This window comes from Orycteropus afer, unplaced genomic scaffold, assembly GCF_000298275.1.
Source record: "Orycteropus afer afer isolate SDZICR_OR568_19922 unplaced genomic scaffold, OryAfe1.0 scaffold00323, whole genome shotgun sequence".
Lineage (NCBI taxonomy): Eukaryota > Metazoa > Chordata > Mammalia > Tubulidentata > Orycteropodidae > Orycteropus > Orycteropus afer.
In genome coordinates, this window is record NW_006921910.1 from 2,100,655 (window position 1) to 2,122,642 (window position 21,988).

Genomic DNA, 21,988 nt, shown 5'->3' on the forward strand with positions numbered 1-21,988 from the left:
AACCACTGAGACTATGGCCCCTAGCTGCCCTTCAGGTCTGGAATTGAACCCACACCTGTGGTTTCCAGCAGACAACGTACAGGCATGTGAATTAAACATTTATCTCAAGTAGATACACTCCCTGAGAGAACAATCACGGGAGAAGGAAGGGCTGCTTATGCACAGGGAGACAGCTCAGGTGGCAGGAGAGTATGGAGGGATGGACACTGGGAAGAGGTAACTATGGGGAGGAAGTGGGAGGGGAGCTGTTGCATTGTGGTAAACTGTGGTCAATGACATGTGACAATGTATATTTGAACTGCTGTATGGAAAGTGAATTTGCTCTGTAAATCTTCACCCAAATCAATAAAAAAGAAAAGGAAAAAAAAAAACAAAAAAACTATGGTGTTAAAAAATAAGAAAGTATGGTGTTGAGAAAAATATTTTCAACAGAATTCTTTAGAAAATAATCCTGTATTCAACAAGGCCATTCCTGCTTTTGTCTGTGTACTGTGCTGAGAAGAGAGAACAGGGAAAGTGGCCTCCCAGAGGGAAGCAACAAACATACAGTGCTTCTGGCATTTTACCTCTTTTAGTATCTGAAACCAAAGAAAATTAACTTCTACTCACATTCATTTTCAACTTTCTATTGCTCACTCAGCACTTCCTAGATCTCAGAAAAGACGACAAAAGCATCTGGCCTGGAGAATGTCAGTCTCTTTTGAGATACAAAATAAATTAAGCAAGTAAGAAAAGCAGAGATGGGAATAGAGATACCAAGCCCAGGAGCAGAAGTTCAAAGAGCTAACACAGAGAGAAAGTCTACCCCTAAAGCCGGCACCCTGAATTCAGACTCCTAGCCTTCTCAACTGTGAAACCATAAACTTCTGTTAAAGCCATCCATTCAATAGTATTTCTGTTAATGTAGTACTAGAGAACTAAGACAAAAATGAAAAAGCTAAGACTGTGGGACATGATACTATCTACCCAGATTTAAAAAATGTTTAATTTCTCAAAAACCTCAAAATTGCCTACCTATAAGCTTCACTCTCTTGCTCTGACGATAGACTATGCTGTAAAACAGAAAATGCAGACCAGAACTTTACAAAGGTTAGGCTAGTTTCACAATCCATCTCAGCAGAGTGAATTCCTGCTTTGTACTGACAGTGGGGCATGGGAGCTGCTTATCCTGAAACTAGAACAGGTAACTGGTACCAAGGACCCTCAAGGAAACCTCTGAGGCCAAATCAGAGATTGTGAACCTGCAAATTAATCTACAAATGGAGCTCACAGGACTATCAGGTACTGGTTAAGGTTTTGTAAACAACAACAACAAAAATGGTATACAAAAATCTGCTTGCTTCTGCCTGAGTTTTAATGATTAAGGGCACATGGCAGGCTTTCAGAATATGGCAACAAGTAGCAAAGGCCGATCTTACAAAACCCCTTTGAAAAATAACATCATCATCCCCAACAGAAAGAAATCTCAAAGTCCACTGACCTGGTCCTCCTCTTCATCCTCATCCTCTGCCAGACGCTGTCTGCCCACTTCATACAGCCTGCACACTGTGTCCATGTTCAGGGCATCCATGCTGCCTTGGTTCTGAAAGAAAACACCAAGTGCCCAGAGGCAGTTAGCTTTCTGAGGGCCCATATCCGCACCTCAGCTCTGACTGGGACCCATGAACCCTGACCCTGAAACTTATAAAACTTCAGATACCTCAAATTCTTGAGCTAACTCTGAAAATGGCCCAAAACAGAGAGGGACAGGAAAACAGGATGAGATGCTTGAGCAGTGGAGAAAGAGGCACAAGAGAGACCAGTATCCTTGGGACAAACATGCCTTACTCTTGTAAAAAGAGGGACTCTGAGAAAGGATAGCAATGAGTACAGGGCAGCAGGATATGGGACGCTCCAAGCGGTCTTTCCTATATGGGACTTTCTCACTATTTCTCTTGTACTGCTTATTTCCCAAACCCCATCAAATGGGTAGGTTACTGTCACAATAATCAATCATCAGAAACATATCGGCTTTAGAGCACATTGTATGCTAGGCTAAATGCCTATGGTACAATTTGAAAATGATCCTAAACATCAAAACCAAAGAGCAGAGCCTCTATAAACACCCTTTACCTCAATGACAGCAAGATAGCAGTCTTTGGTGTCTGTGCACAGGTCAAAGATGTTCCGTTTCACATCAATGGTGGCTGGAAGATAGAATGTGACAAGACTTGGAACTGGACTGTTGCTATGATCTAAAACCTTCTCTTCCTTTAAAGGAATTCAAGGTGATTTTTTGTAACTATTTCCATAATTTCTCTGCAGTCCTCCTAGAAAATGGAGGTGCTTAAAAAAGAAACAGCAAACATGACAAAATGATCAACATCCGTCCCTCATGCTCACCGATGGGTTTGTAGTCAGTTGCATTAAATGTTCGGAAGGATGACCCAAAAGGGCTTTTCATCCTCTCTTCCATTAAGTCATCTTCATCGTCTGCCTGCAACATAGCTAGTTGGCATGAGGAGAGAGGGATGGAGGGGGACAAAACACTGTTAGAATCAGATACATCCCCCATTTACAAGTGCACAAAACATTAACAGCCAATCAAAACATTGGTAAGTTTCTCTTCTCTGCAGGTTACCAGGAAGGGGAGGGATTAATTTTGGGCTAGTCGGGGCCCACACACTGACGTGGGTAAGGGGAGGGATGGTATGGAAAGAGACTGTGACCACCATAATAATATTAGGAAAAGGGAGGACACCGAATTGTGCACATAGGAGACAGACATCATACGCTAATACCAACCAGTGTGCTCACAATACTGCATTACCATTAACTCCAAATACCAGGCTACAGATAAACACATAAACACCTGAGAGGATCAGACGGGGGTCAGTGAACAGGACTGACCAAGGACAGATTCAGCGGAGGCTAATCCTGCACAGAAACCAGTGATACAAAACACCTGCAATCCTTATAGAAACAACAGAAGACAGACATAGAGTAATCCCTCACAGACACCCAACACTGTAGGAGAGAGATCCAATGGATCTACTGACTCAGGACCATAGTACTGGGGGACACCAAACACAATTGGCACAACAAAATACACAAAAGTCTTGTTCCTCATCCCACGTTGGTGAGTAATGACTGGGGTCTTAAAGGCTTTCAAGCAGCCATCTAAGATGTAGCTAATGGTCTCCTAGCATCAGAAGCAAAGAAGAGTGCAAAAAAAAACCAAAAAAAAAAAACCAAGGTGTGATAGTTGGAGCTGTGTGTCAACTTGGCTGGACCCCAGTTCTGTGTGGTTGCTCCTATGATGGGATCGGATGACTGTGTTCTTAGTGGCCAATCTGTTCAAGGGGAATTTCCCTAGGGGTGTGACCTACTTCCAGGATATCCAGGGACATCCTGGAAAGAGAGACATTCTTCTGTGGATCGGATTGGGATTCTGTTGTGCTGCCTACAACTATCCGTGAGTGAGCAGTCCACCGTTCAGCCTGGAGATCTTAGATTCATCACTCATTAGAGTCAACAGCCGGTGTACTGTCTACCAGCCTTGAGCTTCTCGGCCCCTGCAGTTGCAGAAAAGCCTTCAGCCTGACGTTTGCTCCAGGGACTTTGGACTTGCTGGCTTCTATACATTTGTGAGCCATTTTCCTAAGATAAATTTCTCTCTCTCTTTATATATATATATAAGCTTTGCTGGTTTGTTTCTCTAGAAAACCTAGTCTAACACACAAGGGCATTTGGAAGTTATCAGCCCTAGGACACGATGGCCCTCAAGACCAGAATAACTAGATGGTGCCCAGCTACCAATGCCAATCACTCAGGAAAGGATCAAATCTGGAGATCCTGGATAGAGTGGGAGAGAAAACGTAGAACAAAATCCAAAAACTCAATAATGACCAGAATTACTGGTCAGATGGAGTCTGGTGAGACCCCCATACTACGGCCCTGGGACACATTCTGGGCCTGGAATAAAGCTCACTCCCAGGGGCTGGCTCTCAGCCCAACAGTAAACAAGATGTACATGCAGACCATTCAACCCAGGGTGACACACCCACATACTCTACAGAAATGCGTCCCTTAGAGCAATCGAGCACGGGGCACCAGAGGGGCAACATTCACACAGAGGAAATGCAGGATGCACAGGAGTGTGTAACTATGAGCAGCATGGTGGGCAGGTTACTGGGCAGGGAGGGGAGGAGGCTGGGTTAGGGTTGGGCATGGTAAATGGGGAGTGAAACTAAACATACACATAATGTTGAATGTAAAACAAAATCTTAAAATAAAAAATTAAACAAAAAAAGACTGGTGAGTTTGCTTGTAATTAATTCACTCTGCATCTAGTATGTTCCTCAAAACATCTTCCTTGCATATCCCTGTTATCGTGGCAAACGGGATCCCTCCACCTGTCACCCAGCTCCCAACAAGTATTAACAGCTCAAAGTTTTCATCTTCTCTGTTGTCACCATTGTACAACCATTTTATCCTTCTTTCCAATTCACAAGTGAGAGGTATTTCCCTAAAGTATCAAATTAAGTGAGAGAAAAGAGGGAGAATATTGAAGGAACGTAAAAGGCTCCTTACCCCCATACATCACAGTCCCTGTGTGGTTGAACACCACACGGCACTGATCCAGAGCAGGAACTGTGTGTAAAAGATGGAACGTGCGAAGGTCCCACTAGGAGGGCATTGGTCAAGGAAACAACATTGTATGCAAAACTTTTTAACTAACCTCATGGGGAAAATGATGAAACATTTTGTTTTTCCTACTAGGTACTGATGCTGATCCATTACAGGCCCGCCATTTAAAAGATGGAAAAGATGATGAGATCAAGGTAAAATACAAGCATGTAGAATACATATTATTGAGTAATGTACCAGAAAATATCCTGTGTCTTCTGATACATGAAAGACACACGAGCTCCCTTCCTCTAAACATCTGCCCTTCACTCTTATTTCTAGCAATTGATTTCAATTAAGCAAAAGTAAAAGCCTTCTGAAAACAAATGAAATTTAATTCACTACTTGTGAAAGTAGGGAGTGGGGGTAGAAGTCTGGTCACTCTTCTCAATAAAGAGAAAATGTGCATGTTAATATCATTACAACACTCCACCATCAGGACTGTTAAGTAAAGTCCACAGAAGTTCACTGGAGACTCACAAATTCTACCAAGAGAAGGCACCATATCACTACCTATGTGAATACTTTAACCACAAGTACTGGTGGAAAGAAAAGTTTTTAAAATGTATTTTTTTAAAATAAACCAGATAACCAATGGCAAGAATGACATGAGCATAAAGGATACAATCTCAGTATTAATGATGACCTCCAGACCATTCGGATGGAAAACACCACTGATGTTCATGTTGAACTTGTCAAACTTGTGGATGGCCTGTGCAGAGCGGACATCCCAGAGGACGCCATCATTTAGGACAAGATCATCTGTAGGATTAAAGGTGGCACAGTTCCTCTTGTAGTTGTTGGCAAGATCTGGGTTAAACAGAGTCAACAGCTTGTTGCCAGTCTGAATATCATAAATCTTTAGAGAAGAAGGGGTGGGGAGAGAAAAATCAGAACAACGCATCCAGTGACAAAATTAAAAAGAAGGTTTGTAAAACCTCTCCCCATGCTTTCCAAGTCCCCCCAAAATTACCAAAACCCTAATATTCTAAAATAACCATAAAGTAGGAAAATCACAATCATCCAAGCAAAATTTAAGTGCTATGGTTTCAATTCAAGGTTTGAAAACTCCCTTTCCCACAGAGAAAATGAAAAATGAGATAGTGGTAAGGACAAGAAAACCCTCTCTTCCCCTCCCCTTTTCAAGAAACAAGAAATGTTTCTAAGATTAAAACTGAGAAATTCTCCATGTGGTCCAATCACTGATTACCCACAGAACACTCCCTCATCAGGGTTGTTTTCAGTTGTTGTTTTTTTTTTGGGGGGGGGGGTTGTCCAATTAATACCCTTCTTTTTAAAATCTCCCAATATCCGTATTTTAGCTACCCAGGACCAAACGTTTCCAACTCTACAGTATGCAGAGACCAGATCTTTCCCATAGGTTTACAGACATGCTATGATATTTCCAATCTTACGGGGAGGGGGGAATCCTTCTTTGATAAAGGAACAAATAAGGAGACACTACAAGGAAACAATCAAACTTAATAAGATCATGGGACAAGACAACTAGCCTGGTCTCTTCAAAAGTCAGTGTCATGAAAACTGAAGAAATGGTTCTTGGCTTTAAAACATTAGTGAGACTTAATAACCAAATGCAATATGTGAATCTTGGCTGGATCCTGGTTCAAAAAAAAAAAAAAACATTTGAAACCAAACAAATCAGGAACAACTAGGAAAACTGAATATGGATTGGATATTAGATGTTATTAGGGAATTACTTTAAATTTGAAAACAGTAATTGTTTATTATTAGAAGATACATGCTATAGGACTTAGGGATAAAATACATTTGTAACTTTCAAATCATTCTGAAAATACATATTTACACAGAAGAAAATATGGCAAAATATTAAAAATTGATGAAATCTAAATGGTACTACTGTTTCATCTTTTCTGTATGCTTTAACATTTTCAAGTGAAGAACTGGGGGACTGGGATTTTTTCTTCACCAACCCATATCTCCCCCCTTCTAGTTACAACCCCACTTCTCTGCTTCTTTCTCAACAAAACACTTCAAAAGAATTGTCTATAGTCATTGTCTCCACTGACAATGAGTCATTGTCTCCGTTATCTAATGAATCATTCTTTCTAATTAGGTCCACAGAACTAGCTCCTGACATAGTTAACTCTGACACACAGGTCCTTAAATCAAAGGTCTCCTCTCAGTTCTCATTTTATGCAACTCATCAGCAGTTTCTGACCTAATCCACCAATCTTCGAAACAGTCTTTACCTGGCTTCTACAGTATTGCTTTCCCTGGCATCTTCTGTCAAACTAACTGGCCATTCTCCTTGCTCTTCTTTCCAAGTCTCTCCTCACTCAGCAACTTCTAAATATTGGTAACATGCCAGGACTCTGTCCCATACCTCCTCTCTTCTCTAGCATCCTTAGAAATCTTACCCAGGTTCACCAGAATCAACAAGTAGGAAACCCCCAATCTGTGTATTCAACTGCCCATGCCCTGCCTGCATGTCTAACAGAATCTCAAACTTCATGTCTCCCAAACTGCAGGGCCCAAGCCCATCTGTTATCATCACCTCCATCACGCCCACCTGGGCACAGTCTATCACCCTCACATATGGGCTGGCACAGAACCTAATTTGATGGCCTCTTCCTGCCTCTCACAGAATGAAGAATCACGCCGTAAGAACTTCACATCCAGTCACATATCCTCTCCCCACCCTCCAGTGGCTTCATCTTACCCCAGAGAAACGCAAAAGTCATATATGAGATTGTCCACTCACTGACCTTAACCTCCCTCTCACATCCCAAACAAGGGCTTTTCCCTCGTTAACCCCTCTATCTGGGAACACTCTTCCCTCAGATATCTGCATGACACTCACACAAGATCTTCAGGTTGCTTAAATGTTACCCAATCTGTTGAGGCTGAGTCCCCTAGAGAAAACAGAAGCCCCTAACACCATCAAGTGTTTCCTACCTCTTACTCTGCTTTCTTTTTCCCTGCAGCACTTACCACTAGATATACCATATATTTGCTTCTTTGTTTATTGTCCCCCCAATGAGATTCCATAAAGGCAGGGACTTCATTTCAGCTAAATTTTAGTATGCGTTCAAAATACCTGTTGTTCTAGTAACATCTTTCTCAAATTGCCAGATTAAGTTCATATTCAGCCCTTTTAAATTATTCCTCTAAGTTTGTTGTTGTTATTTGCCATCCAGTGGGACCTGACTCATAGCGACCCCTCCTTGGGTTTCTGAGGCAGTAATCACTACAGAAGTAGATTGCCCAACCTTCCTTCCAAGGAGTGGCTGGTTGGTTTCAACCGCTAGCCTTCTGGTTACAGTCAAATGCCTTAGGCACTACGCTATCAAGTCTTCTCCTGTAAGTTTGTTGTTGTTGTTATATGCCTTCCAGTCAGCCCCGACTCATAGTGACCCCTCCTTGCGTTTCCGAGGCAGTATCACTACGGAAGTAGGATTGCCCAACCTTCCTTCCGAGGAGTGGCTGGTGGGTTTGAACCGCCAGCCTCCAGCCTTCTGGTTAGCAGTCAAGTGCCTTAGGCACTATGCTACCAGAGCTCCCCCTGTAAGTTGAGAACTACCTTATTACCCTTCTAGACTCCAACTGGAGGTAATAGCATTGACCTAAGCCCTAACATTCACAAGCCAGAAGATTTTAGTATGAACAAATGGCATAATCAGCTTGAAAGCAGTGGATTCTTAAGTACTTACATGGGCAATGTCCCCTTTTGTGCCTATGACCCGATCCTGAGAGTGCTTACTGAATTCAACATAGTGATCTTCTGTGAAGGAATGCCTACGGGCACACAACAGAAGTAATAGGGCTTCAGAACATATTCCTTTAACTGACTGAAAATAAAGGTGATCCTCAGCCCACCCATGCTCACCTGAAGATCATCAGCTCACAGAGAGGTCCAATTTAAGATTTAAAAAAAAAAAAATTCCCCCCATCTATTTATCCTCCCAAACTGAAAAGGACGGACAGGAATTACTTGGCTACAGAAATAGCTAATAAGGCACAAGTGTCTATGAAATAAGCTCCCAGCAAAAGTGCAGTTGTGGTATGAGAACACACGAGAAAATACATAGACATTCCATTTTGGATTACCGAAGCCTCTGCGGCATAATACAAATATATATACCTGCTAAGAATATTTAGGAATTAAGAAAGATAAAACCTTTATTAAACATGAGTCTCAGATGATGGAGAAGTTACTAATAACTCACAGTAATCTTATTTCCCACTAGGTATCAAGTCTTAAGAACAGGATGAGGTGGTTATAAATAAGTGAATAAAACACAGAGGGACTATATTGCAAACACAGATACATACTTCATATCAAACACAGATTTCATTCCCCAAAGTGCAGACAAAGGCTGGCTCCAAGTAGCAGATGTCAGCAGCAAGGACCCATCCTAAAAGAAGAAGCAGGTTTAAGGTGGGTAGCCACATGCTTACACATATGCAGGTGTTGCTATCTGCCATGAGCATTTAGAAACATATACATAAAAAACACTGTTACAGAAAAACCAAAAACCAAACCCAACCCACTGCCATGGAGTCGATTCCATCTCATGCAATCCTACAGGACAGAGAAAAACTGCCTCACAGCGTTTCCAAGGCCGTAAATATTTACAGAGGCAAACTGCTACATCTTTCTCCCGCAGCACAGCTGGTGGGTTAGAACCAGCGAATTTTGGGTTAGTAGCCCAATGCTTTCACCACAGCGCCACCAGAGCTCCTCCTCATTACAGAGAAGATAAGGAAAATTTCCAGGAACCTGGAAATGGTCAAAAGCCACTAAGCTTTAAGTACACCACACCTACAGCATCCTAGAGAATAGCTCAATTTAAAAGAATAATTCTCCTGAATAAAATAGTTCCAGGAGAGAGAGGGAAAAAAAAAAAACTTGGAAAGATGTCAAAGATGGTTCCTCCTTTCTTAATATCTGACTGTATTCCTCAGTCTCCCACATCTGAAACATAAGTCAAATGCAAACATTTGTTAGATTTTCTAACTGAGGACTCTCTGTTTCTAAACAAAGCCCAATGAAGGGTAAATCCCCGTTACACTAAAATCAGAAAAATTATCCTTGTCATCTGAATAGTCCTGACTTTTAGAGATAACAAAGATGTCAATTCTGTCCAGAGAACAGGACCAATAAACTATGACCCACTGGAATCATATAAATGCTTGTTTTTCTGAAATTTCACAGTACTTTGCAATCTCTTTATGATACGAAAAACGAAACAAAATGAGTGTGTATGTGTGTGTGTCTATCTCTGTATCTCCAGCTGCTGGCAAATGTAAAGGGCCAGTAGTATCTTAGGCTTCGTGGGCCACATGGTCTCTGTCACAGCTACTCACCTCTGCGGTCTTGGCATTGAAGCAGCCAAAGAAGCACAAGCATGTTCTTAAACATATCCATAGGGGTGTACTCAAGGGAAACTTTATAACAAAAACAGGCAGCCAGTTCATGGGTCCAGAGTTCACCTACCTGTCTTAGAAGAATGATTAACAGCAACCTAGGAAGGGACCCTTACCCTGGAAGGTTCAAGGTGTGTGATGGCTGAGTTGTGACAGTTATAGCTCGCCTCCTCCTGGCCACTGAACACGTTATAGAGCTTCAGCTGCCCCGTACAGGTACCAAGCATCAGGAATCGCTCTCGTGCTGAGAATGCACAGCAGGTGAAGCCGCTCTCATCCTCATTGGCTTCCCGGAATACAGAAATAGGACGGAACCTAAGCAAAAAGAATTAAAAAGACCATGCAGGGGCTCAAAACAAGCTGACTTTGCCAGGAAGACGACAGGGAAACAGAGCATTTGTTTTACATGAGTTCTTACAAAATATCACAGTGATATTCAGTGGTCCATTTTCATTTTACACCAGAGCACAGGACCTCCACTTACAAACTTAAACAATAACACCATGCCCATGTTTAAAACCTGTAATTCCATGACCTTTATGCAAGATGTGTAAAGAATCAGAACAGGAAGCAACTCAGACAGCCACAAACACAAGTCTAGAAGAGCCTAGTTAGGAAGAGTTGTTGCATAGGTTCTAGAAAACAAGAGTTGTACAAGAACACAGAGAATCATATTAATTTGGTCAACACTCTTACAAGGAACCCATGGTTGAAAAAAAGGGTACACAGTTATATTCACGTAATCACACGAACTAACAATCATGGTATTGCAGGCAAATAAACAGCTTTCCAGACTAATCACTCTGTGCCAAAACTGCCCAAACACAGATTCAAATATAGAAATCATTCCCTTTCCCAGGGCGTGAGAAGGCCTCTCCTTACCTGCTAAAGATAAGGTGCCTATCAAAGCATCCGCCATCCACCCCTCCATACTTTGGAAATGATGCCCTGCGGTTTAGCCTTGAGGTAAAGTTTATTGGCGCTTGTCGCCTCTGTTTTGGCTCAGGACATTGGTGAGGAGTAAAGAGAGAGAAAGGTGGGCAGGTGGCAACTGGGTTCTTGCAGCGGGCATGCTGCTCCCTAAGATACTCTGTGATGATACTGTCCAGCGTAGGTGGGGAAGGAAGATGTCTGTCCAACTGCTTTTTTATTGCTGGGCTCTGGCTATAGGCGCCATGGTCCGACTTCTGCCGCAACACTCTGATTTTCCTGCCATTGCAGGGCGACGGCCGCTCTCTGATAAAACTGATCCTACCAATCAAAGGAGAACTGCCTGTATAAGATGGGCCAGGCAGAGCCAGTGAACTCTGGGGGGGCCGTGGCTGAGGATGTACCGCTGTGGTGGGGGGCGCAGAAGGGGCCACAGCAGCATGGCTGCTCAGGCGGGTTGCAATACCGTTGGCAATGCGAGGGGTTCGGGGAAGAGAGACAGGAGAAGCAGCAGCAGTGACTGGGGTAAAGGCAGAAGAATGGGAGGCAGCAGTCATAGGCAGGTCCGCCTCTTTCGTCAGCACAGTTGCTGTCTCTCCAAGCCCTTTAGAAATGAGATGGTTTCGTATCAACAAAAGCAGCTCTTTCTCAGGAAAAGAGATTCTTGATTGAGCGACAACATCTGCTTTCTGCAGTCGTGCCAGGGACACATCAGTGCCAATGAGAAGTGGCTTTCCTGACACCCGTTCAATGAGCTCAGCGGCATACTTGCAGAACTTGACATGGTCACTGCGCTTGTCCTGCAGCACAGGCTCCTTCATCAGCTGCTGGATCTGGCAGCTGCTGAAAAGAGGCAGTTTGCTGATGATCTGCCGGACAGTGCTACTACGAGACAGGCCTACAAGGGCCTTACAGGCCAGGGCCCGGATCTGGTCTGCATCAGTGATGGGCATCTTGATGGACAGTAAGGACAGGAGCACCTTAATGCCATTGTTGGACTGAACCACATTCCACATCTTGGCCAGGGTGTGCTCGCTGCTTTTAGGGGTCTGAGGCAACTTTCGCCGAGGAGTTCCAGAAATGAATTTGCCAATACTGGAGATTCGGTTATCTGGGCCACACACACAATTGATGATAATCTGAAGTGCTGACTTCTGAATTTCAGCATCATGGATAAAGAATTCACCTTCAGCCACTCCCAAAATAATGCTGATACCTATTGGGAAAAAATGGTAATTTTTATATTCTTTCTAATAAAATGAATGGCCAACTTTACCACATGTCCCAGAATCAAAATTTGGAGCTCTATTTACTTTGTTCTATTTACAGGAAAAAACTACCTCACTTTTATTTTTCTTTAAAAAAAAAAAAAAAAAGGGCAAGGAACTGTATAAATATAACCAGTTCTACTACACTCTATCTTTATATCACCTTATATGGAGTTGTTTATGGGGGAAGGATGTCAGTATTACGTGGAAGTCGCCACAGTTCCTGAGCAATTTTTCCTAGGTAATGGGAACCTAAGTAGTGGGAATAAAAGCCTGTAACAGGAAAGGAAGGAGCCCTCAGCGTGGTTGCTGCAGTGGCAGCAGGACCCTTTCTGCTATATACTAAAATTAAAACCAAGTGCCTGCTCCTTGGTTTCCTCCCCAGAGTGGCACACTCAGGGACTCACAAGGCAGTCCCTTGCTCCCTCAGCAGCAGCGCTTGCCACTCCTGCTCTAAAAAGCACTGCCAATGTTTTCCTTCTGTTTTTGTGTATGGTAGCCTCTACCCATTCTGAGATGCTTGCCAATGATTGTATTGGTTAATACTCAGGTGATAAACTTGCTTAAAGATTTTGACTGTCTGCCCCAATCCATTTTTCCAACAAACCATATTTTTGTGCAGGGTGTGAGATTTTCAGGAATGTGCATGTACCATTATAGCAACAGTATCTGTACAGCCCAAAAACAATGAAATTTACTAGCACAACTCCCTTATATGAAACTGTATGACACCATTTACAAGGCAGATACAAGGTACCTGCCTCTATTAACTTCTGTTTAATAAGGCAAAATTAGATCAGGCAAGTAACTATGACTAGAATAGCAAAGGAAAACAAATCCAGATCAAGCAACAACAAAAACGGCAAGATACAACCTACCTACAGTAGAGATGGTGGAGCCAGCTTCATCCAGTACATCCACTGATTCTGCCAATTGGAGCTGGATTTTGGGGACTACTGTGAGAATAGCCAGGACATCCAAAGCAAAGCGCACAGTGTCATTCCTAAACAGGAAGTAGATTTAGTCAAATTCAAACTAGAAAATGGTTGTAAGAAACAACAACAGTTTGGTTTAAAGAAAGAATTACAGCAGATCAGAACCACTGCCTGTGTGGCTCTGTCCCTAGCCATAGCAGCAAAAGAGGATTTGTAAATCACCATGGCATTAATTTCAAAAAACAGAAGGACAGACTGTCTACCTACTAAACTGCTAAGATTAAAAAAAAAAAAAAAGATAATCCCCAATGCTGATGAGATTTTAGAGAGACAGACGCTCTCAAACTTCAGTGGGAAAAGAAATTAAAACACTCATTTTAGAAAGTAATCTGGAAATAGAATCAAGATTCTCAAAACATTCATAACCTGGACTTCCAGTAAGATGTTGGAACAGGCAGACATGCTATACAGACCCTCTTCAACAAAGAAAAGAGGAAGAAATTGACACAGATACAGAAGATGATCTTAGAGCCCTGAGATTTGAAAGGAAGGATAAACAAGTGGATTAAATACCAAGTACTAGAAGAACATGAATGAAACAGTAAATAAGGAGACAAAGGGACCTGTAGCCAGTTTGAATATTTACAAGTGGCATTAGGACTCGGCAATAACCTAAGAATCGGCCCTCCTCACCAAGGGCTGCATGGACAACTACACTGCTGGCTGACAGCTAGAAAAGAAAACAGCAAATAAGGAGACAAACTGAGCTGTGACTTTTGGCTGTCCTGAGGGTACAGTTATTTTGAGTATTTGCCAAGCTTTGCAGCCATTTTGGATATTCACAAGCAGCATTCTGATATCACAGACCTAAGAATAGGCTCCACTTGCCAAGAACAGCACAGGCAACCACACTGGAGGCTGACGATTGGAAAGCCCCACTCACTGAGTGAGGGCCAACACCTGCTTCTGCACCAACTGACCAACGATAGATGACAGCCAATACTAGCCCAATTCACCCTTAACCATTCTTCCCAAATAACCAACAGAGATCTGTTCATACATTCTCATTCTCTATCACATCCATAAGGAGACAGCTGGTAAATCCCTAAGTGCTGCCAAGTAGCAAACAGAAGAGCTCAGTAACCTGCTTACTCAGATATATCAAAACAAAACAAAATAAAGGAAAAAAAATCTTGGGTGAATCACACCAACATACAATCACCACTTAAATATAAATACAACAATGTCACAATGCCTTGGAAACAACACACCATCACAGTCCCCACAAAGAAGCAAGATAAAGCAGCAGAAACAAGGGACCATCAATAACATCACTCAGGAAGAAAAAGCACTGGAACTCCCTGATAAGGAATTCAAAAGAATTCTATTTAGGTACCTTCAATGGACTGAGAGACAGATAAGAGGAAAACAGTGACAAAATTAAGGAAAACACAAACAAAACTCTAGAACAATTTAAGAAAACAATACAAAAAAAATGACAAAATAAACAAAAAATGGAGATGATACAAGATCTACAAATAGAAATCCAGAAGATAAATACTAAAATTTCAGAAATAGATTACACAGTGAACAGGCAAAGGAATAGAATCAAATAAATAGAAGACAGAATTGGTGAGACTGAAGACAAATACCTCAATATTACTTTGGAAAGAGATCAGAAAAAAGATCAGAACAAAATGAAGAAAGCTTAAGATTCGGTGGGACTTCCTGTAAGATGGAGGAATAGGGAGACAAGCGATACAGACCATCTTCAACAAAGAAAGAAAAAACAATTGACGGAGATACAGAAGATAATCCTGGAGGCCTGAGCTTTGAAAGGAATTATACAGAAATGGATTAGGCACCAACCAGTGGAAAAACCTGAACGAAAACAGGACCTAGGAATAGGCTCTGTTTGCCAAGGTAGGCAGGGACATACAAGAGACTGACAACAGGAAAGGAGATGGGTAGTGAGTGAATAAGTGCTGTCAACTAGTGAATAGAAGAGCACATCACAGTACCCTGTTTGCATAGATAACATACAAACAAAACAAAGAAAATGAAAATCATGGGCAAGTCACTCCAACATACAATCACCAACTAAATATAAACACAAAAACGTCACAATGCCTCAGAGACAACAGAACATCACAGTCCACACAAAGAAGCAAGATAAAGCAGGAGAAACAAAGGACCAGGATACAGACCCAATACACATCCCTGAGGAAGAAGCAGCAGTGGAACTCCCTGATAAGGAATCAAAAGAATTATATTTAGATATCTTCAAAGAATGCAGAGACAGATCAAGGAAAATACAGAGAAAACCCTCGAACAATTTCAAAAGACAATACAAGAAAAAAATGACAAAATAAATGAAAAATCAGAAATGATACAGAATCTACACACAGAAATCCAGAAGATTAATATCAAATTTCAGAAATAGGTAAGACATTGAATGGGCAAAGGAGCATAACTGAATCAATGGAAGACAGAATGAGGGAAATTGAAGGCAAATACCTGAACATTTCTTTGGAAAGGGATAAATCAGAAAAAAAGATCAAAAGAAAATGAAGAAAGCCTAAGGTTCATGTGGGATACCATCAAAAGGAATAACCTACGTGTAATTGGAATTCTAGAACAGGAAGACACAAATAAAACCACAGAGAAAATTACTGAAGATTTGTTGGAAGAGAATTTTCCTGGTATGATGAAAGATGAGAATGTATCCATTCAAGAAGTCCAACGACCCCCAAACATGATAGACCTCAAAATAAAATCACCCACACATATCATCATCAAATTCACCAAATCCAAAGACAAAGAATCATAAGAGCAGCATGAGAAAAACAAGTTACCTACAAGGGACAACCAATAAGACTAAGCTCAAATTTCTTGACAGAAACCATGGAGGCGAGAAGACAATAGGATGGTATATATAAAACCCTGAAAGAGAAAAATTTCCAACCAAGAATTATGTACCCAGCAAAACTGTCCCTCAAATATGTTAGTGAAATTAGGACATTTCCAGATAAGCAGAAATAAAGGGAATTTGTTAAAACCAGACCAACCTTACAAGAGATGCTAAAGGGTGTCCTTTGGAAAGAGAAGCAACAACAGCCAACAACTGATCATTAACGCACACAATGATATAACCCAGAAACCAACCCAACTATGAAAGTATCCAGAGTAAAGAAGCCTACAAGATTGTAAACAGGGAACCAGAGACATCAATTGACAAATGAGGACAACTACAAACCAAAAAGAGGGAAAAACTGTGTTGCTACGGAACTTCTAGATGGTAGGGAAGTCAAGACAACTACAAGATAGCACAGACTATTCTAAACTTGGGAAGAAAACTATAAATCACAGGGTAACCTCAAAGAAAAATGTTGAATCTTCACATCAAAAAAGAGGACCAGCATAAATATCAGCAAATACTAAAACAATAGCAATGAACAAAGTGTTAATACGATTCATAAACAAAATGAGCTCAGCATAGAAAATTATATGGAACAAAGAAACTGACACCACAAAAAAGCACATATCAAAAATGACAGCAACAAATTCTTATTTGCCGATAATTACGTATCTGGGCAAGGGACTTATCTCTAAGATTTATAGTGGAAGAATGGATGACCAAACTATGGAACATACATATAATGGAATACTATGCAGCGCTAAAGAATAACGTAGAGTCTGCAATACACTGCATAATATGGATGAACTTGGAGGACATGATGCTGAATGAAATAAGTCAGTCACAGAAGGACAAATATAGTATTATTTCATTGTTGTGGAGGGTCAAGGAAAGGTTTATATATGCAGGGAAACTTTCTTTGTTGGTTGCCAGTGGAGGAGGGGAGGGGAGGGAACACTGCAAAAAAAAGAAAAAAAAAATGCATTGACCCATGTCACTTTGGTTTTGTGTATTTCACTGTACATAAATTATATTTCAATAAAATGCATTTTAAAAAAAGAAAGAAAACTACTAGTGCTAATAAACAAAGTAAGCAAAGTAAAAAAAAAAAAAAAGAAAACCTAAGATTCACGTGGGATACCACCATCAAGAGGAATAACTTATATGTGACTGGAATTCCAGAACAGCAAGAGACAAAACCACAGAGAATATTGTCAAAGATTTGTTGGAAGAGAATTTCCCTGATACAATGAAAAATAAGAATATATCCATTCAAGAAGTTCAACAAACCCCAAACAGGATAGACCCCAAAAGAAAATCACCAAGACATATCATAATCAAACTCACCAAAATCAAATACAAAGAAAGACTCCTGAAAGCAGCATGGGTAAAATGAAAAGTTACCTAGAAAAGGCAACCAATAAGACGAAGCTCAGATTTCTCAGCAGAAACCATGCAGGTGAGAAGGCAATGGGATGATATATATAAAACCCTGAAAGAAAAACACTTCCAATCAAGAATTACATACCTAGTAAAACTGTTCCTCAAATATGATGGTGAAATTAGGATATTTCCAGATAAGCAGAAATTAAGGTAATCTGTTAAAACCAGACCAACATTACAAGAGATGTTAAAGGGAGTCCTTTGGACAAGAATCAAAAACAGAAAATATTCACAACCTTCGGCCCAGAAATTTCACCTCTAGGAATCTGTCCTAAGGAAATAATCAGTAGTACAAACAAGTATTTATGTATTGTGATGTCCATTACCACATCATTTAAAATAGCAAAGATTGGAAAACCTACACAGCCAATATGAATAAATGTGTTGAAGTATAGTACATTCATATGATGAGCTACTCTGCAGCCACTGACAACTGTTTAAAGGACAAGGGAAAAGGTTCAAAATATAACATTAATGAAATAAAAACCCAAGATATAAAATGAAAAATTTGACAATACCAAATTCTGGTAAGAAAGTAGAGAAATGAAGACTCCCATATACTTCTGATGAGGGAAGAAAACAGTATGATCATTTTACAAGCAATATCCAATAAAGGGGAAATGCAGACATCCTACAACTCAGCTTCTAGGTCACATCCTCTAGAGAGACTCCAAAAGGAGGTCTGTGGTACCATTTCTTTAATAATTAAAAAAAAAAAAAAACCACTAAATACATCCGTAGGGGAACAGATAAATTACAGTATAGAAATATAGCAGTTTAAATGAATATCACACATGTATTATGTATAAATCTCAAAAACATAAGGTGAGAAACAAAGTTGTAAAAGACGTATACAGGGTTAATATTTACAGAATTTTGAAACATACAAAACAGCATTGTATTGTTATGGACACATACATATAGGTACAGTACAAATGGAGAGAATACACTCCAAACTCAGAAGTGGTTACTCTGGGGAGGCAGGGACAGGAAACGAAGGAAGACATATAGATAGCAAAATGTCAACCTTGGTTAAACCTGGGTATGGAGTAATTGTTGTATTATTCTGTGCACCTTTCTGTATTTTGAAATATTTCGTAAAAGAAAGATGAGTTGCATCAAATAGTATTATCTCAATTAAGAATATTCATATAAATTAGAAAAAAGACTGAGGAAATGAGCAGTGTAAAAGCATACTTTTTTCAAGTTTCTATATACTCTAGAGCAGAAACAGGCATTTGTTAATTTCATTTTTAAAAATAAACTTTTTAAAAGTAAAGGACAGTTTCCAAATATTTTTTTATTTTCTTAGTAATCTAAATATAAATTTACCAGTCAAATATGTATTGATACCTTTCCTAGTTATCTTTTGAGCTTTCATCATCTTCTAAGCAAAGTTCACCAAGTAAATATAGTAACCTACTTCTTTTCAATACTCTAAAACAGCACTTCTCAAAGTGTGGTCAGAAGGTCCTGTGAGGTAATAACAATTTTCATGGTAATACTAAGAAGTTATTTTCCTTTCTCACTGCCATCCTGTCACGAGTATATAGTGGAGTTTTCCAGAGGCTATGTAATGAATGAAGACACAACAGATTGAATGAAAAAAAAAATGAGATTTTAAGCCAGACATTTTTAAAATTTACTAAAATCATCTGGTTTTATTTTGGAAATTTGCTAACAGAAAAAAAAAAAGTGCTAACATGCAATGGGTTCATATTATTTTTAAATGAATTGACAAATACTTTAAAATTTTTCTCAGTTTTAATTTCTAACATGGTAAACATCAATAGGTTTAACACAGAAACAAAAGCTCTTTGGGGTTGTCAACAATTTTTAATAAGATAAAGGGTCCTGAGACCAAAAAAATATTTGAGAACAGCTGCTCCAAAATAACCCCCTAGATTTAGTATCTTGGGACTCAGCAAACAAGTTGTATTTACCCTAAACTAGGCCCCTGGTCTTCATGGCAGTGAGTGAGTACAAAGAGAAGATCAAGAACAGCTGTTTATAAACTGTTAGGACCCTCTCTTCAGGTTCCATTTTTCAAAATGTAGTTTTAATTCTGTTTATATGATCCTCAAACAGAAGCCACCTAAACTCTTGAATTTTATCAGCCACCCTTTTCTGAGCCTTGTCCTGCTCTACAGTGTATTATAACTGAATTGTAATAATCATAACAGCATAGTGAATTCCAAGGGCAAACATACAGTTTTATGTGAAGGTAAGAGAAGCATTGTATCTGGCTGCCAAATACTAAGGAAACATTTAAAATTTAAGTACCAAAGAGTACCGGACCCAAGTCTTGAGACAGGACTCCAATCGCAGCTCTGTAGATGTAGCCTTGTAAATTACATAACTTTTCTGAGAGTGCAACATTCCTGCCTACTGTATAGTATTTACAACTACCAAGACCATAAATAGGAACAAACGACCCTTGTAAATTAGAAATCATATTATCATATTTAATCTAGTTTCTCAGATTCTAGCCCAAAATTTCAATTCAATTCAAGAAATATTTGTTAAGTATACACCATGTGCAAACCAACATCAACTTTAGCAAAAAGCAGGATCTAGCTTCATTTGCAAATTCTCTGTAGTCCCACCTTGCATAATAGGTCTTCCAATTGCAGGCAATAGAAATAAGCTGCAACAAGAGTTGCACACACGAAAGCTTGAGGAAGACTTCAGCTGGCTCCCAATATAGCTGAGCTGGACCATACTCTATCAAAAACTCCATCATTTCCACAATCTGTTCATGAGTATATGAACAGGCCTGTAAGGACAGAGGTGTATTATTAAAGAACTCTGTCATCTGTCTGCTACCCTTCCCAGCATGGTTCCCTGGGCAACATGTTTTTAACAATAAAAGTAATAGTAGTTTTTAAATACCACAATACTAAAGTCAATAGGCCACAAATGATACAACGAATATATAATGTTAATCTTTTACTTCTAACTAGACTCAAATTATAATTCGTCCATAAAGGGAACAGTATTCAATTTATTGGCACATACTGATTTTTTTTTTTTTTTAATTTTTATTCTGATTTGGGTCAAAGTTCACAGAGCAAATTCATATTCCATACAGAAGTTCATACACATTTTGTTTCATGACATTGACTACAATTCCCCACAATGTAACAGCTCTCTTCCCACTTCCTCCCGGTAGTTACCTCTTCTGTGTGTCCTTTTTTCCTGTGCATTCCTGCACCTGAGCTATCTCCCTACACAAACAGTGCCCTCTGTTCTCCCAAGATTGATCACATTACCTGATGTAAATGTTCACCCTATATGCCTGTCCATTGTTTGACTGGAAGTCACAGGAGTGAGTTCAATTCCAGACCTGAAGGGTAACTAGGGGCCACAGTCGTGGGGCTCTCACCAAAGTAATTCCTTGAAATTTGGCTATTAAATCCATTTTTCATTGTTCTGCCTCAATACAGGAGAATTTAAATTCAATAATGTACTTGCTCTTACTCCCCTCTCTCTCCCCTGGCAACCACTAACCACCACTGGTCTCTCTATATTTACCTTGTTATTTCATGTAAGAAGGGTTATATAGTATCTGTCCTTTTGTGATTGACTTATTTCACTTAGCATAATGTCTTCAAGTTCATCCATGTCACAATATGTATCATTTTTCTTTATGGCTGAGTAATATTCCATTGTATGTATGTACCACATATTCATAGGTAGCGTAGTGCTTAAGGCACGTGATTGCTAACCAGAAGGCTGGTAGTTCAAATCCACTAGCCACTCCTTGGAAGGAAGATGGGGCAATCTACTTCCATAGTGATACTGCCTCGGAAACCCAAGGAGGGGTCGCTATGAGTCAGGTCCGACTTGACGGCACAAAACAACAACATTGATAGGTACAGCTCACTTTCTCTTTTTTTAAACTTAATATGTTTTGGGACCAAAATGATAAATATACATTTGTGTATGTATGGCTTTTTAAATGTTTTATTGTGGTTTGGGTGAAAGTCTGCAGTCCCCACAATGTAACAGCACTCTTCCCACTTCCTCATTTTCTGTTACCATTCATCCTTCTTCACTGTCCCTTCCTACCTTATTTAAGCTTTGTCCCTGGGCAAATGCTGCCCTTTTGATCTCATATGTTTGATTATTCCTTTTTTTTTTAAATTGTGATTTGGGTGAAGATTTACGGAGCAAATTCACTTTCCATACAACAGTTCACATATACTTTGTCTCATGACATTGACCACAGTTTACCACAATGCAAAAGCTCCCCTCCCCACTTCCTTCCCATAGTTACCTCTTCCCTGTGTCCATCCCTCCATGCACTCCTACCCCTTGAGCTGTCTCACTGTGCATAAGCAGTCCTTCTTTCTCCCATGATTGTTCTCTCCAAGGAGTGTATCTACCTCAGGTAAATGTTCAACTCATATGCCTGT

At 40.1% G+C, this 21,988-nt stretch overlaps 1 protein-coding gene across 1 annotated transcript in view; it reads right to left on the bottom strand.

Annotated features, from left to right (window-relative positions):
- The window catches only part of DCAF1 (DDB1 and CUL4 associated factor 1), a 112,944-nt gene that overhangs the window by 19,508 nt on the left and 71,448 nt on the right, over nucleotides 1-21,988 (bottom strand). The window contains exons 11-21 of the mRNA XM_007952021.2: nucleotides 20,177-20,346; nucleotides 13,154-13,278; nucleotides 10,960-12,223; nucleotides 10,194-10,392; nucleotides 8,983-9,065; nucleotides 8,361-8,445; nucleotides 5,294-5,527; nucleotides 4,573-4,666; nucleotides 2,383-2,487; nucleotides 2,113-2,186; nucleotides 1,481-1,582 (exon numbers count right to left, since the gene is read on the bottom strand). Of these exons, the coding sequence (XP_007950212.1) occupies nucleotides 1,481-1,582; nucleotides 2,113-2,186; nucleotides 2,383-2,487; nucleotides 4,573-4,666; nucleotides 5,294-5,527; nucleotides 8,361-8,445; nucleotides 8,983-9,065; nucleotides 10,194-10,392; nucleotides 10,960-12,223; nucleotides 13,154-13,278; nucleotides 20,177-20,346 (2,535 nt within the window). The remainder of the gene's footprint in view (nucleotides 1-1,480; nucleotides 1,583-2,112; nucleotides 2,187-2,382; nucleotides 2,488-4,572; nucleotides 4,667-5,293; nucleotides 5,528-8,360; nucleotides 8,446-8,982; nucleotides 9,066-10,193; nucleotides 10,393-10,959; nucleotides 12,224-13,153; nucleotides 13,279-20,176; nucleotides 20,347-21,988) is intronic.